The sequence below is a fragment of the Raphanus sativus genome, chromosome 6 (genome assembly GCF_000801105.2).
Source record: "Raphanus sativus cultivar WK10039 chromosome 6, ASM80110v3, whole genome shotgun sequence".
Classification (NCBI taxonomy): Eukaryota; Viridiplantae; Streptophyta; class Magnoliopsida; order Brassicales; family Brassicaceae; genus Raphanus; species Raphanus sativus.
Window position 1 is genome coordinate 47,102,222 of NC_079516.1, and position 15,806 is coordinate 47,118,027.

Genomic DNA, 15,806 nt, shown 5'->3' on the forward strand with positions numbered 1-15,806 from the left:
TTGGATAAGGACGACCTCCACTAGACGAAAGTTTGAAAGCCCAAAAGTAATACTTGGGTTCTCTAGAAAAGCCCAGAATCTGAAAAATACTTGGGTTGTGTGAAACAATACTAGCCGGGATTAGAATGATAATTTCTTAACTTTTTTTCTTAGAACATCATCAACGCAGATAGCCTAAAAAGGGATGCTTAAAAGTTTTTTTTTTTTTTCTTTTTTGCTTTCTGTGTGATTAAAAAAAAAAAAAAAATTAAAAAAGACTAATTGCGGGCCACCGCGTGTCAGTAGGGCCCGTAGAAAACCCAAGCAAAGACGTTTAATAAAGCGCTGTTTTTCCTCTTTCTTCTTCTCTCTCCTTCTTCTTTTAATTAAAATATTGATAAGCCACCATTAAACCACGAGGGTTAATGGTGCTCTTAGAATGAAAAATATTTGGGTTGTGTGAAACAATAATATTAAATCCCTAATAGGATTTTGCCCTTATATTTTAAGTTATTTACAAGGAAACTAGGTGATTTTCCCGTGCTCATGCACGGATATAAATATTTATAAAATAAATATACTATAGTAATTGATCACTATATATTTTAACTTTTAAATTAATTTATAATTTTATGCATAATTTATATTAATAATATTACAATATTTTAATTAGAAATATGATTTTAGATATGTTATATCTATTCGATTTTTTTACAGTTGATTTAGTTATCATTTAAGTATATTGGATTACATTTATTTCTCTGAATTCAACTATAATATTTTTTATTCTAAATATATTAAAATTTTGATTGATTTTCTTATTTGCATTTATGTTGGTTGTTGTCTACCTTAATTTTAATATAATCTATTATTTTATATATAAAGTTGATTAGTCGAATCTCTCATATTGTGAGTATATTGAGTTACATATATTCTTTCAAATTCAAACTGAAATATAATTATTTTTATGGTTTACGTGGTCGGACTAATAGAACTAAATATCTAGGTTCCGTTTAGCAAAACTCCAATTGATAATTAATATATAATATACAATAATTAAAGTATTTTATATATTGAGTTACATACATAAGTAACTGATACTTTGATAAAAAAAAAAGTAACTGATACATTTTTGGAAGTTCATGAACACATATCAATATTTACAATAATTAAAATATTTTATAAATTCTAAAAGTTATTAGATTTATTGAAAGGTAAACTAAAAGTTATTTAATATAATCTAAAAATGAGAAGTCATATTTACTTTTGTATTTTAATTATGGTTATATTAAACTCCACAAACATAAAAACATAAAATTTAAAAGCAAATTTAATATTAAAAACATATAATTGTAATAATGAAAATATAATATATCTACCTCGTTAAAGTATATAGTGTTATGTTATTTAAAATATTTTATAATTATTTGATCAAAAGATGTTTATTGTTAAAATGAGTTTTTTAATATCTCTTAAGAATAAGCAATAAAAATTGTGATTGTATTTGAGAAATCATATTATATAAGTAAAATAAAATTTATAGATATTTTTGCTGTAACTGAAAGATATTATAGTCAACTAAATATATGAAAATAAATAAAAAATTTCAATAATACTAATTATAAACTATTTTTAGTAAATTAAACCTATATCAGTTTATGTTACTTAATTGTTTTATGTAATCATCTAAGAATTAGATAGATATATCAAAATATTTCTATTACTTTGAAAATATATATATTGTATTGTTTAAAATTATGTTTTAAAATAAATAATATTTCTTTTTCTAATATCAAGATTATCTTTCTGAAATTTGTTTTTATGAAATCACATTATATAAAAATATATATATTTTCATCTAAGAAACAATAGATATAAAGCAAGTATTTTATTACTTCAAAAGTATATTTTATGTTATTTAAAAATACTTTTAAAATAGAATATTACTATTTTGTGAAATTTCTTTTTTAATGAAATCATATTATATATACATATATATATTTTCGATTTTTAAAAATTTATAAATGTTTCCTTTTTAATATATATGTTTATGGAAAATTTTAAAAAGGAAACTAATTAAAAAAACAATAATAGTATTTAAATGTAATATTTTTAATTCATTAAGGGTATCAATGTAATCAACCATCGTGAGAATTAACGTGAGCGCGACACTTATGAAACTGACTTCTCAAATAATATTATAGAGATATCACTTTCTTATTTAGATTTTTTTAATTATTCCTACCAAATATCTCGGCCAATGACATTTTCCTTTTTCTAAATCATTCGAAAATCTCGACCTACATTAAAGTTCCAACGTATCTAACCTATGTAATATTCTTTTTTTTTGATTTTTTTCTTTCTTTTTCTACATATAAAATAAATGGTATTTAAAATCAAATACTCGACTTTAGTGGACCATGTTTACGAAAACATATGATTAATAACTGAGCCCAATACGTTTTTTTTTCTCTTTTTGTCAAACGATTAGTACATGGGTTTAGTACACAGGTTTTAAGTCAGATTTAATGTTTTCAAAACAAAAAAAAATTCTCAAAATTAACATGTTCGTGATATTGGTTATCTAGAACATATTAAATAACTATTAAATAAGTTTTTGCAAATAAATATCAAATAATGTTACAAAACACATTACAAAAAAATGAAGTACAAATTTTAAGCTATAAAATAAAATATATAAAAATAGACAATCTCAAACTTTTTAAAAACATCTTAACCAACTTAAAAGATTTACACATCTTTTAATAATTTAAAATATAAATAAAATGATTTTTTTAAACTTAAATTATTAGAAATTATCATGTATTTATAAAATTAGTTGTGTTATTTTACAATAAACACACAATAAAGATTAATAATATTAAATATTGAGTTAATAATCATATCAATGTTTAGACTATGATATAAATATATTGTAAGAGGTAGAGGAGCATGATCCGAACCCATGAGAAACACATTTTGATTTTGAAATATACAGTTTATATAGTGAATACATTATAATAATGAAAGAATTTATGTAATTAGATATTTATATCATCTTTAAACTAACAAAAATATTAACTCCGGCGTTTTTAAAGCGCGGGTCATAATCTAGTTAACTTTTTTATTGTTGCTAATCTTGAGTTGTAAACATCCGCCGTTTCAGGAGGCCATAAGCAGTCAGGTATGTCGATTTTAGTCAAATAAGTTAATTAACGATTTAATTAAAATCAATGACATTTTGGGGGTTTATACAGCTAATTAACTTCTCGAAATTTGTCTAACGCTGGTTCTTTTCCCGCTTCCTCCCAGACCCTGTATATATTATGGTTTACTTATATGTATACATGTGTGTGTCTGTGAATTTACCACATAAACTTCAAAGAATAACATAACTATCGGAATGTAGGGATTTACCACATAAACTTCAAAGAATAACATAACAATATATTTTTTTCTGTTCTTCAATACTTTTTCACCCACGATTTTTTTTCTTAACGCTGATTTATTATGATATTACAATTATGTGAAAGATTACATAAATGATTCGACAACCGACAACCGACAATATTATCCGTCTTATAAAGATCTACGCCTAAATGTATCAACTGAGTCATCCTATAAAGATTTACTTGCACCATGTTGAATATCTCTTGTAAACTTGTCTGCATAATTGTTAATTAATAAATCGCTCTCTCCGGAATTTGAAACCTGGACTTTTTGCAATCTGTAATAATTTATATAGTCTAAGATTTGAATTCCAGACCTAGGTGTAGAAGCTTTTAAACCTTAACCATTAGACTACGGTGCTTCCACAAAAAGAGCTCATTTTAGTTCGAACCCGCGAAATTTAGCGACAAATTAAAAGTTTCTGTAGATTTAACTTAACTCAGTGATTTATAAGCAGTTGCTATATGTATGCAAAAATAATGATTACAAGATATCCGAATAATATACCTGAACAAATATAATATATCCATTGTATAGTTAGCCTTATAAAGGAGTCAATAAAAACTTAAATCTAGCAATGTTAGAGCACTAGCATCAAAAGTTTTTCTTTGAATCTCACAACTTCAAATAATAACATGCCCTTTTTCAAAAAAAAAACAACTTCGAATAATAATAAATTTTTGAAGAGAGATAAAGAAAACAAGTAAGAGATGATTTATCTCTTCATAAACTCGAAGAAGATTATAAGAGGTCTAATTTAAATGTGTCAATTTGTAAATGATTTTTGTCGTTATATTTTAAATACTATGCCACTAATAATGTTCTTAAATTGATTAAGACTCCGACTGAAACTTCACAAGTTAGACCTCACAAGGTACCACAAAAACATTTTTTTTACAATGTACGATAATACTGTTATTATTTTGAAACATATACAGATAAGGGAAAAACTTATGCGAAAAACACGAATTTAAATTGAAAATTCTAACTAAAAGAAGTTTTAAACCCAAATATGGAATCAGCGAAATATAAGACCGATCGAGCACACTTATGGAAATAGCAACAAAAGCAATCAGATTAACAAGAGATTGGACAGAAACGCAAAACCTGATCAAAAGGATCGACTCGCTACCTAGGAAGAAAAAATACAAACAGAAGCATCAGACAGAGACCGGAATGACGACATGCAAAACTGATGCGGCCTTCAATAAACAGAAACTGAGAGCAGCAATGGCTTGGATTTTCACAGATCCATCAGGATCCTGTGTCAAACAAGGATCAATGACACAAGATTTTGTCTCCACACCACTAATTGCAGAAGCACTAGCCATCTGTTTTGCTCTCCTCTCTGCAGTGAACCTAGAGATCACAAGTCTTTCGGTATTCTCTGACAACGAAACGCTCTTTCGAGCTATAAATAACGACACTAAGGTGAAAGAAATCTTTGGAATCGTCAAAGAAATTCAACAGATTTCCTCTGTTTTCGTCGGGATAACTTTCTCTCACATCTCTCGGTTGTCGAACACAGAAGCATATCGTTTGGCTAAACATGCCCTTTCGCTTTCCCCTTCCTTTGTTTGTAATGGATTCAATGTTGGGTAACTTGGACCTGAGGCCTACTGCATTTGCTTTCAATTAATTAATGAACTATGAGTGTTACAAAAAAAAGCGAAATATAACACCACTCAATGTTGCTGATTAATTGTTTCCATAATTTATTGTTCTAAAATAAAATATAGTTGCTCCACAATAATATTTATTATTTATTTTAATGGTTTGTGTATTTTTGTACACACGAAAAAAATTCTCCATATATAATTTGGTTGCAAGAAGAAAACATATTGCCAATATTTTATTATATGGTTGTTGTGTCTAGTGCCATAAATTTAAACCTTCGTTCCATCTACTGATCTACATAAAAGAAAAATCTGAAAAAATTATATAAAGTTTTTCCAAATAAAATATATTTCGCCGTTCTCATTTCCCTGAAATAAGTCAATAAACTATCAAAAGATTAAAGTTTGTTTTTTTTTCAAAAAAAAAAAGAGAATAAAGTTTGGAAGTCACAACGTACAATAGTAAACAGAGCCATTGTCGGAAAAAAAGGAAAATGTTTAATCGTGATTCTTACGCCATTCCGAAGCATGTTATCAGAGTTGTCTTAACCAGAGTTGCAAAAGAAAAAAAAAATGCAACATTAAATAAAAGCCTTGTCGCATTGGTATTGTGATGCGCAATGTCTTATCAAAGTTTCAACTCTTGGTGTTTATCAAGATAAAAATCACGACCTTCATCGAGTTACATAAATGTTAGAAAGTCTTTCTTTGTCAGCTTAAAGTCGTGACAGTGAATGAGAAGTGAACAAAAGTGGCTCCATACATGTTAAGGTTCAATAATTTATCCCACAAGAATGAATATACTGATATACATAGTGAATTTTTCTGGTCGCTTGAGTTTGTAGGGGCCAACATTAAAGACCTATTGAGATATCGACACCTCGATTTGGAATAAGGTTTCAGATTTGCTTTCTTTCTTTTGAAAAGAAATTAGGACTAGTTAGCAAAAAAAAAAGGATTACTTCTTTTTTTTTTAAACTAAGAAATTAGGATTACTTACAGATTCGTTTGTATGTAAAACTATTATAGGTAAGATAATTATACGTTTGTGTGGAAGAATTATATTGTAAATGGATTATTGCATTTATTTTATTATAAATTTTCTCTGTTTTTATTTTAATATTTTAATATTATATTATTAGTTTTGTTACTAAATTGATACTTTTTATAAGAATATTGATTTCGAAAAAAATTGGATGGACTGAAAATGTATCAATAATATAACCTAGTTATGAACTTTTAAATATTATGTTAATATATTTAGTTCAAATAATAAAAATAATAAAATTACGAAAAACATTAAATTTTATAAAATAATAATGTTGTGTCTAATACTCTTTCCATTTCATATTGTAAGTAGTTTAAGAAAAATTTGCTTGTTTCAAAATATTAAATAGTTTTGATTATTCTATTCAGTTTTTACTTTTATTGGGTATAGTGTTACCAACCAAATAATATACACTTATTTATGATTAGTTTAAATATACTTAATTTATATATCAAAAGCTGTTTTAAAATAAACAATATATTTCTTATTTTTTGTGTATTCAACTAAAACTATTTACATAATAAAACAGAGAATATATTTATATGTTAGGGTTAACAAACTTTAACATAAAATTAATGTTTTATACTTACCCAATTAAACCATAATTTTTTTTTATTAATTTATCGTAATTATAACATATTGTTTTATAGCGATTTTAAAACAAATACAAAACAAATAAAAGATCAAACTGAGTATCAAGCATTTGTACCCAACACTAATGCATATAAGAAAGGTTAAATTAACATAAATAGCTTTTGCGTTATGCATTTTTGTGTCGATTGCATGCATAGTTGTACTGCATGACATGTATTTATACGTTTTACATGCTCTTGTTATGTTAACTATATATAAAATTCCAGACTTTTAGTTAGTAGTTCTATAAAGTTCACCAGTTCAATATTTATCAAGAAACTGAGATATTTACAATTATTTTTCTTTGAACATAGCAGGCTAGCATTTAAATTTGATAATTATGCATAACCGAGAAATTTCACATCAAAATCCACACTAATTCAAAAGATCTATATATGAAGAATCGCAAATTCTTGATCTTACACATATATAATTGTAATCGCAGTGGAAGAACTCAACTTCGATCCCCTAACTTCAAGATAAATCTTTCACCTATTAATCCAAATTTAATATACCTGTCTAGATCTATCAACAATATGCATAAATGGTATAATCGTCAGTCGTGCAACCTTACCATCGCAATTCAACAATAAACTTTATCAAATAACAAGGTTTTAACTTGGTCTTCAAAAAAAAAAATAACAACAAGGTTTTAACTTTTAACTATCTTTGAGTTACGAAATAACCCTAGACCTCCATGTATCCGGGCGGAGACACATCGCCGTTATGGGTCCCAGTTTCACTGCCGAAAAGTCAAAGACATGCTTTTTGTTTATTGTTTTCTGGGGTCAGATTTAAAATTGCAATTTTATAAAGAAAAAACGTGAAATGCGGACGTGGCCACTAGAGTTTGCCGCCTGAATCATGATTCTTCAAGTCACATGAACATCACTTAGTTTAGCCGTTAGTTTTGTTCTAACGCCATCTGGATTGGCTGTACGTGTACCCACGCAATAACAACAAACTCTAATCTATGATCTATCAATAAAACTACATACCTTTTGCTTTTCTAGTCATAAAGTACTTAATATTAGTTGGAGTTATAGTCTTACAGAGAGAGATGTGCGTATATTTGGCGCCGTCATTGCACGATGTAACGTATCTTCTTAATTTATTATGCATTTTTATCTTTTTATTCATAGAAGTCATAACTGCGGTTTGTCCCCATTTAAAAAAAAACAGACAACTGCTACAAACAAGTCCAGTCTTTGAGTAATCTCATGAATAAGTATTCAAAATCAGTTCAAAGATCAACTGCAGTTCTACACTAAAACATTCAATTTGTTATATTGTTATCTCCTATCAAGCGATATAATAAATGGTATTTAAAAAAATAATATTATAAATGATATGGCACTGCTTATAACATCACTACAAGAAAACGCATGCCTAACGACCAAAGGTTACGACTACCATAGGGTGGTCGTAAATTACGGACTGCTTTACGACTACGTTACGACGAAGTCTTCATTAGTCGTAATCTCGACGTAAAATTACAACTAAAATCTCGAGTCGTACTTTAGTCGTAAAGTTACATCTAATTTACGACTAAACTTTTGCGTAGTCGTACATTAGATGGAACTTTACGACTAACTTACATCTAAATATTTTACATCTACTTAACGACTAAAGGAGTCATAAATTAGTTGTAATATTACGACTTAGTTACATCAAAATTTGTTTACATCTAATTTACAACTGATTTACGAGAACAAAGTTGCACTTTGGTAGTTAAGTTATAATTTAAACGTAAATTAGTTGTAACATTGTACGTACCAAAATCGAAATTTCTCTATAAATATGATCTTCTCTCTCATTTTTAAGATGCACAAAAAAAAAACAAAAAGAGCAAAAAAAAAAACGGGAAGTAGTTAAAAAAATGTCCGAAAATATTTATGCGCTTCGGAGTTGGATGTATGCGCATAAAGATTCAACAGGAAAAGTAACAGACGAATTTCTGAACGGAGCAGAGATATTCATGTACCAGGCCGGACAGACGCCTCTCACAAAGGAAACGGGTAAAATGTTCTGTCCATGTCGTAAATGCAAAAATACGAAGTTTGCTGCTAGTGATACCGTTTGGAAACATATAGTAAATAGAGGATTTACTCCACATTACTATATTTGGTTTAACCATGGAGAGGGTGATAATAGGAATGAAGCTAGTGGTAGTAATCATGTTGAAAATGTTCGTAACAGAGATGAACCACATTTGCCTTCTGAAAGTGTTATTCAAGAAAATCATATGTTAGATCATGATAGAATGCATGATATGGTTACTGATGCATTTCGTGAAACAACATCAGTAATAGAGGAGGTTGAAAATGTAGAGGGGCCTAATTTGGATGCAAAAAGATTTTATGAAATGCTAGCAGCAGCAAATGAGCCAATCTATAAAGGTTGTAGAGAAGGTCTTTCTAAATTATCTTTGGCAGCTAGGATGATGAATATCAAAACTGATCATAACTTACCTGAAGTTTGTATGGATGCATGGGCTGAGTTGTTTAAAGAGTATTTGCCTGAAGATAACTTGTGTGCTGAATCTTATTATGAGATTCAGAAACTTGTTCATAGTCTTGGCTTACCTTCGGAGATGATTGATGTGTGTATAGACAACTGTATGATATACTGGGGAAAAGATGCAGAATTATTAGAGTGTAAATTTTGCAAGAAACCAAGATATAAACCGCAAGGACGTGGACGAAATAGGGTGCCGTACCAGCGGATGTGGTACTTACCAATCAAGGATAGACTCAAGAGATTATATCAATCTGAAAAGACGGCAGCGTCGATGAGATGGCATGCAGAACATGATCAGAAGGAAGGAGAGATCAATCATCCCTCTGATGCCAAAGCGTGGAAACATTTGAATAATGTCTATCCTGATTTTGCAAGCAACCCCCGCAACGTTTATCTTGGGCTCTGCACAGATGGCTTTAGTCCATTTGGAATGTCTGGAAGACAATACTCTCTCTGGCCAGTCTTCTTGACGCCATACAACCTTCCACCAGAGATGTGTATGGAAAAAGAATTGCTTTTCATGAGTATATTGATACCTGGACCAAAACATCCCAAAAGATCCCTTGATGTTTTTCTACAACCTTTGATTGAAGAATTGAAGGAATTGTGGTCAACAGGCGTGCAGACATATGATTGTTCAACGAGAACAAACTTTACAATGCGAGCAGTTCTACTGTGGACTATTAGTGATTTTCCTGCATATGGGATGTTGTCGGGCTGGACGACGCATGGGAGGCTATCTTGTCCATATTGTATGGGAAGCACAGACGCATTTCAGTTGAAGCATGGTAGGAAGACGTCCTGGTTTGATTGTCATCGGAGATTTCTTCCCATTAACCATCCATACCGAAGGAACAAGAAACACTTTCGGTCAAAAAGGATAGTAAGGGACACCGCTCCACCATATTTATCTGGAGAGGAAATCGAGAAGGATATTGATTACTATGGTGGACAAAGCACAGTTGTCAAAGGCGGTAATTGGCATAATCCTCCGAATATGCCTAATGGTTACGGGACTCAGCATAATTGGCACAAGAAGAGTATATTTTGGGAACTTCCATATTGGAAAGATCTGCTGCTGCGCCACAATCTGGACGTGATGCATATAGAGAAGAACTTCTTTGACAACATCATGAATACGTTGTTGAACGTCCCTGGGAAGACAAAAGATAACAAGAACTCAAGGTTGGATTTACCTGCATTATGTTCTCGGATTGAACTGCATATTATGAACGATGGGAGAATTCCAGTTCCCATTTTCAGATTGTCAGCACAAGCAAAAGCTGCGTTGTTCAAGTGGGTGGCGTCAGATGTGAAGTTTTCTGATGGATATGTTTCAAATCTATCAAGATGTGTTGATCATCAGGGACAAAAGTTTTCAGGAATGAAGAGTCATGACTGTCATGTTTTTATGCAACGACTTCTGCCATTTGCACTTGCGGAGTTGGTTCCAAAAGAGGTTCACGAAGCACTTGCAGGTAACAAATAATTAAAGTTATTATTTCTTCTTGTTGGAAAAAAACTTATTATTGTAAATTATGTGTAGGCATCGGAGCTTTTTTCAGAGATCTTAGTGCACGCACCTTAACTGTAGACGTCATCACACAACTTGATGCGAATATCCGGATCTTGATGTGTAATTTGGAGAAAATTTTTCCTCCGTCCTTTTTTGACGTCATGGAACATCTGGTTATCCACCTTCCGTATGAGGCAATGCTACGTGGACCTGTTCATAATGGATGGATGTATCCTTACGAACGAGCTATGAAATATTTGAAAGGCAAAGCAAAAAATCTGGCAAGGGTAGAAGGTTCAATAGTTGCTGGGAGTTTGAATGAGGAAACATCTCACTTTACGTCCTACTACTTTGCGTCACAAGTCCGGACCAAAAAAAAGAATACGAGCAGATATGATGATGGTGGTGTTATGCCGACATATATTGTTGAAGAAGTTCCAGACATATTTACTCAGATTGGACGGCTTGGTGGAAAACTAAAAGAAGTTTGGTGGTCAAGTTCTGAAGACGCACATAGTGCCCACACATATATACTTCTTAACTGCGAGGAGATTGAATCATTTGAAAGGTAATTTAAATTATTATTTCTGTTAAATTTTACCATACATATATAACACTTAATGATAATTTTCTTTTAAAACAGCGATTTTGTTGCCCAAGTCGAAGAAGCTATACCAGGAATATCAACTGCTGATCTTAACAAAAGGAAAGACCAACACTTTGTGAAATGGTTAAAAACGCAGGTACGTAGTGTATCTAATTAATTAACATGAAAATTAATTATATGATTGGTTAAGTCTTTATACAAATAAATGTTGATGTTCCAGGTTGATTATGATGATCAATTTTATCCTCAATGGTTTCACGAATTGATACAAGGTCCGGTCGGTAAGGTCACCATTGCATCTATGTATTTCACAAGAGGATACACTTTTCACACTTACGAATATGGAAGTCGACGAGCAACAGTGAACTATGGAGTATGTGTGAAAGGTGAAACAGATTTCTATGGAATCTTAAAAGAGATCATCGAAGTGGAGTTCCCCGGTGTAGTGAAGCTGAAATGCGTGCTCTTCAAATGTGATTGGTTTGACCCCACAGTCAATAGAGGTGTTCGATATAGCAAGTTTGGTGTTGTTGATATAAATGCTTCACGGAGGTACAACAAATTTGAACCCTACATATTGGCTTCTCAAGCAGATCAGGTTTGTTTTGTTCCATACCCGAAGATCAGACAATCTGGAATATCTTGGTTAGCCGCTATAAAAGTTACACCTCGGGGCAGAGTTGTGAATGATGACCCACCGCCATTACAAGAAGATGCAGTAAATGAAGTTGAAGTACCCGAACAAGTAGAAGATGATATCTTACTTATTGATCCGCATAATCCGGGATACGAAGAACTTCCAGACGATGCAACGAATGAAGCAAATGAAGATGAATTTGAAGAAAATGATGAAGCGGATGATGTTTCTGATGACGAGTGTCAAGTTCCATTATGTTAGAACGTTTTTTTTCCATTATGTTAGAACGTTTGAGTTTAGGGTTTAGGGTTTAGGGTTTAGGGTTTAGGTTTTAGGGCTTAAGTACGACCACTTTACGACGCTATGATGTTTGAGGGTTTGGGGTTTCGTGTTTAGGGTATAACGAAGCTAATTAGTCGTAAGTACGACTCATGTACGACTACATTACCTTGTAGTCCTAAAGTAGTCGTACATGTACGACTCATGTACGACTAAGCCCAACATTAGTCCCTCATTGGTCGTACAATTACGACCAAAGTACGACTCGCATGTCAAATGTGCCCCTATATATACTCCCTTCTCACCATCTCGAATTATAAACAAAATTTACAAATCTTAAAAAAAAGGAAGTGAAAAGAGATTTGGGATCATAAGTGGAAATAGAATTCGGTTATTTATTCGTTATGTTGATTATATTTTCTCTTGTGATTCCATCTCTTTTCCCTTCCTTGTTTTTTGTAGACTTTAAAAATTTGTTCACATGAAAATTAATCCATATATACAAATTTTAGAAAAAAAAAGAGGATAAAGATATGGAAACATAAGTAGAAACAGACAATTCTTTATGTTTCGTCATTTCTACTTGTGATTCCAGTATCTTTCTTCTCTTTTTTTTTCATAATTTATGTAAAATTGGTAATAGAGGTTTATCATAAATTATGATAAACCTCTTCGAATTTTTTTCTAATAAACGTTGGTCCCAATGTAGTCGTAAGCAGCATTCGTCGTAACAGGGTTGTAAATTTACATCCAATGTACGACCTTTTCGTATTAAGTTGGTCGTAAAAGTACGACTAGTGTACGACTAAAGTATATTTAGTCCTTAATTAGTCGTACAATTACGACTAATGTACTACTATTCGTCCCTCTTTAGTCGTAATTGTACGACCAATGTACGACTACAACCAAATCTCTATATAAACTTCTCACCGCGAAGCCATTTCGTTGCTCATTCCATTCTCACTCCCCTCTCTCTTACAACCTCAGAGCTTCTCCCTCTCTAGGTAATTTTTTTTTTGTTTTAGTTATAGGTGGTTAATTAGATTAGGTTTGGAATTTAGTTAGGTTATTAGATTAAGTTTGGAATTAGTTAGGATGATATTAAAATGTGTTTATAATTTTTTTAATTAATTATTTGAATTGTTTTTAATTTTTAGTTTTTAATTTTTTTTCAGATTGACGATCTTATATGGCTACTACCGGTAGAAAGAGACTTAGGAACCGTGGCGGGAGGACTTCTTATGGGAGTACCTTTCTCGGCCAGACGGATCCATCAGCTTCTACCTCCCGCACCCCCGAAACTGTCCCCGAAAGCCAAATTCCTAGCGTCCCGTATGTGCCGCAGGCGCCATACGATCCACATGCATACTATCCGCAGCCTTACGTCGACCCAACTACATACTTTACTTATGAGGAGGGTCGTGATCATCAGCAGCCTCATGATCAGCAGCCACAACATCCACAACAACCTCCACAGCCGGCACAGCCGGCACAGCCGGCTCCAGAGCAAGTTCCATACGAGCCTCCAGAGGAGGCTCCTGCAGTTCCTGGTCTTCATCCAGATTTGATGGTGCCACCGGATGCACCTTATGCAAGATATTCTGTGGAAGACATTCTCAGGATGCCAGGACGAGAAGGTTTACCCGTCCTCGATCCATATCTACGATCCGGCACGACTTGGTAATTAATTTTAAATTATTTTAAAATTTACATTTAATATTTATAATTATATATATAAATTCTTTAAAATTTTGTAGGTTTAAAGCGGACAATGATGTGGGCCAGAGCGTTGGGGACATCATCAGAGGAAACTTTCGGATTGCCCATCCTAATTGGACTCTTACACCGAACCACGTTCGCATTACTTGGTTCAAGTGCTTCGCGGTTAGTTTTAAATTAATTTTATTTATTTATGTTTAAAATTTTAAATAATTTGGCTAATTAATATTTGTTATTATTTTTTGTAGCAAAAATGGCATTGGTCCACTGGGATCAATGAGACGGTGAAGAAAGAGTTCAACAACAAGGCAATGCACCGTCTCAAAAACATTGTTGGCGACTGGAAGGAGAAGTGGAAGTATATCGGGGATGATGCAAAACAAACGTACCTCAGCAATGACGTTTGGACTGGCTTGAAGGCTTATTGGCTTTTGCCTAAGTCAGTCCAAAGGTCTCTTAAGTGCTCGGCCGCCCGGCTAACCCGTGATGCTCAAGGTAACCTGCCAATACCTCATACTTCCGGACAGACTCCATATGCCAAAAGGGCATTGCAAATTGTAAGTTTTAGATTTTTTCTTAATTTTCATTACATATATATATATATATATATATATATATATATATATATATATATATATATATATATATATATTGTTTTTGTTTTAAAATATAGGCTGCCAAAGAAGGAGCGCCGCCGACTCTCAGCCGACTCTACAAGGAGACCCACTCCCATGCCGATGGCCAATTCGTACATCCACGAGCAGAGCAGATCTACAACGATGTAGAAGCTCGGATTGAGGAGGTCCAGACTCAGCGGACGCAACAAAACCCGGATGGTCCACCGGTCCAGCTTTCGGCCATCGAACAAGACCGGATTTTCGAGCAGGTAAAATATTCGACCTTTTTAAGTTATATATACATGCATATATATTTATTTTACATATGTACTAATAATATATATTTATAAATTATATATAGGTTGCTCCGAAGAGAAGGGGACGTATAATTGGGATCGGGAGTGTGAATGATGTTCCCATGGCGAGAGCTGAACACGCTGCTCAAAGGAACAAGACTCCTCGGTCCGGAGGGAGTTGGAAACTGCGAACCAGAGGTTAGCCGACCACAACGGGATGTTTAAGTCGATGGCAAACATGTTCGATATGCTTCTAGAGACAACTCCAAACGTCGACCCGTCGGTTACAGCATCGTGGAAGAACCTGCGTCCGACCTTCGTCCCCAACCCGACTCCGGAAGAGCAGGACGATTTGACTCGGCGTGCCGAGGAGAGGAGTTCTGAGCTCTTTTATGATCTTAATGCTTAGTTTTCGGTTTTAGTTATTTTGTATTTTGAAAACTTTGAATTTATGAATGTTATATTATTATGTTTTTATGAATTTAAATGAAATTCGTAAAATATTTTATTTTTTAAAAAAATCTTTTTTTTGTAAAATTGAATTATTAAAATTAATTTTAGTATTTAAAATCTAATTATTAAAATTACATATTCGATGTAAGTTAGTCGTTATGTTACGACTAATTTACCTCTATCCGAAAAAGAATTTACGACTATTTGACAACTAATATATAACTTCTACTTTACGACTAAACATTTATGACCCACTTACGACTACACTTATTACATCTACTTTACGACTGAAGCTTTACGACCCGTGTACGACTACATATATTACATCTGATTTACGACCAATAACTTTAATCGTAATAGTACGACTCCTTTACGACTAATAATTATAGTCGTACTTTTACGACCAATTCCCAACCAATTAGTGATTACGACCAGC

At 32.2% G+C, this 15,806-nt stretch overlaps 1 protein-coding gene across 1 annotated transcript; it reads left to right on the forward strand.

The window, feature by feature from the left end:
- Positions 1–13,474: 13,474 nt before the first annotated feature.
- Positions 13,475–13,969, forward strand: LOC108850150 (uncharacterized). Its single transcript, XM_018623728.2, has one exon. The coding sequence runs from the start codon at positions 13,475–13,477 to the stop codon at positions 13,967–13,969; it is 495 nt and encodes a 164-aa protein (XP_018479230.2).
- The last annotated feature ends 1,837 nt before the right edge of the window (positions 13,970–15,806 follow it).

Bases quoted from the DNA above. Each gene is read 5' to 3' on its own strand.
- LOC108850150 (XM_018623728.2), top strand. From the start codon at position 13,475: ATGGCTACTACCGGTAGAAAGAGACTTAGGAACCGTGGCGGGAGGACT.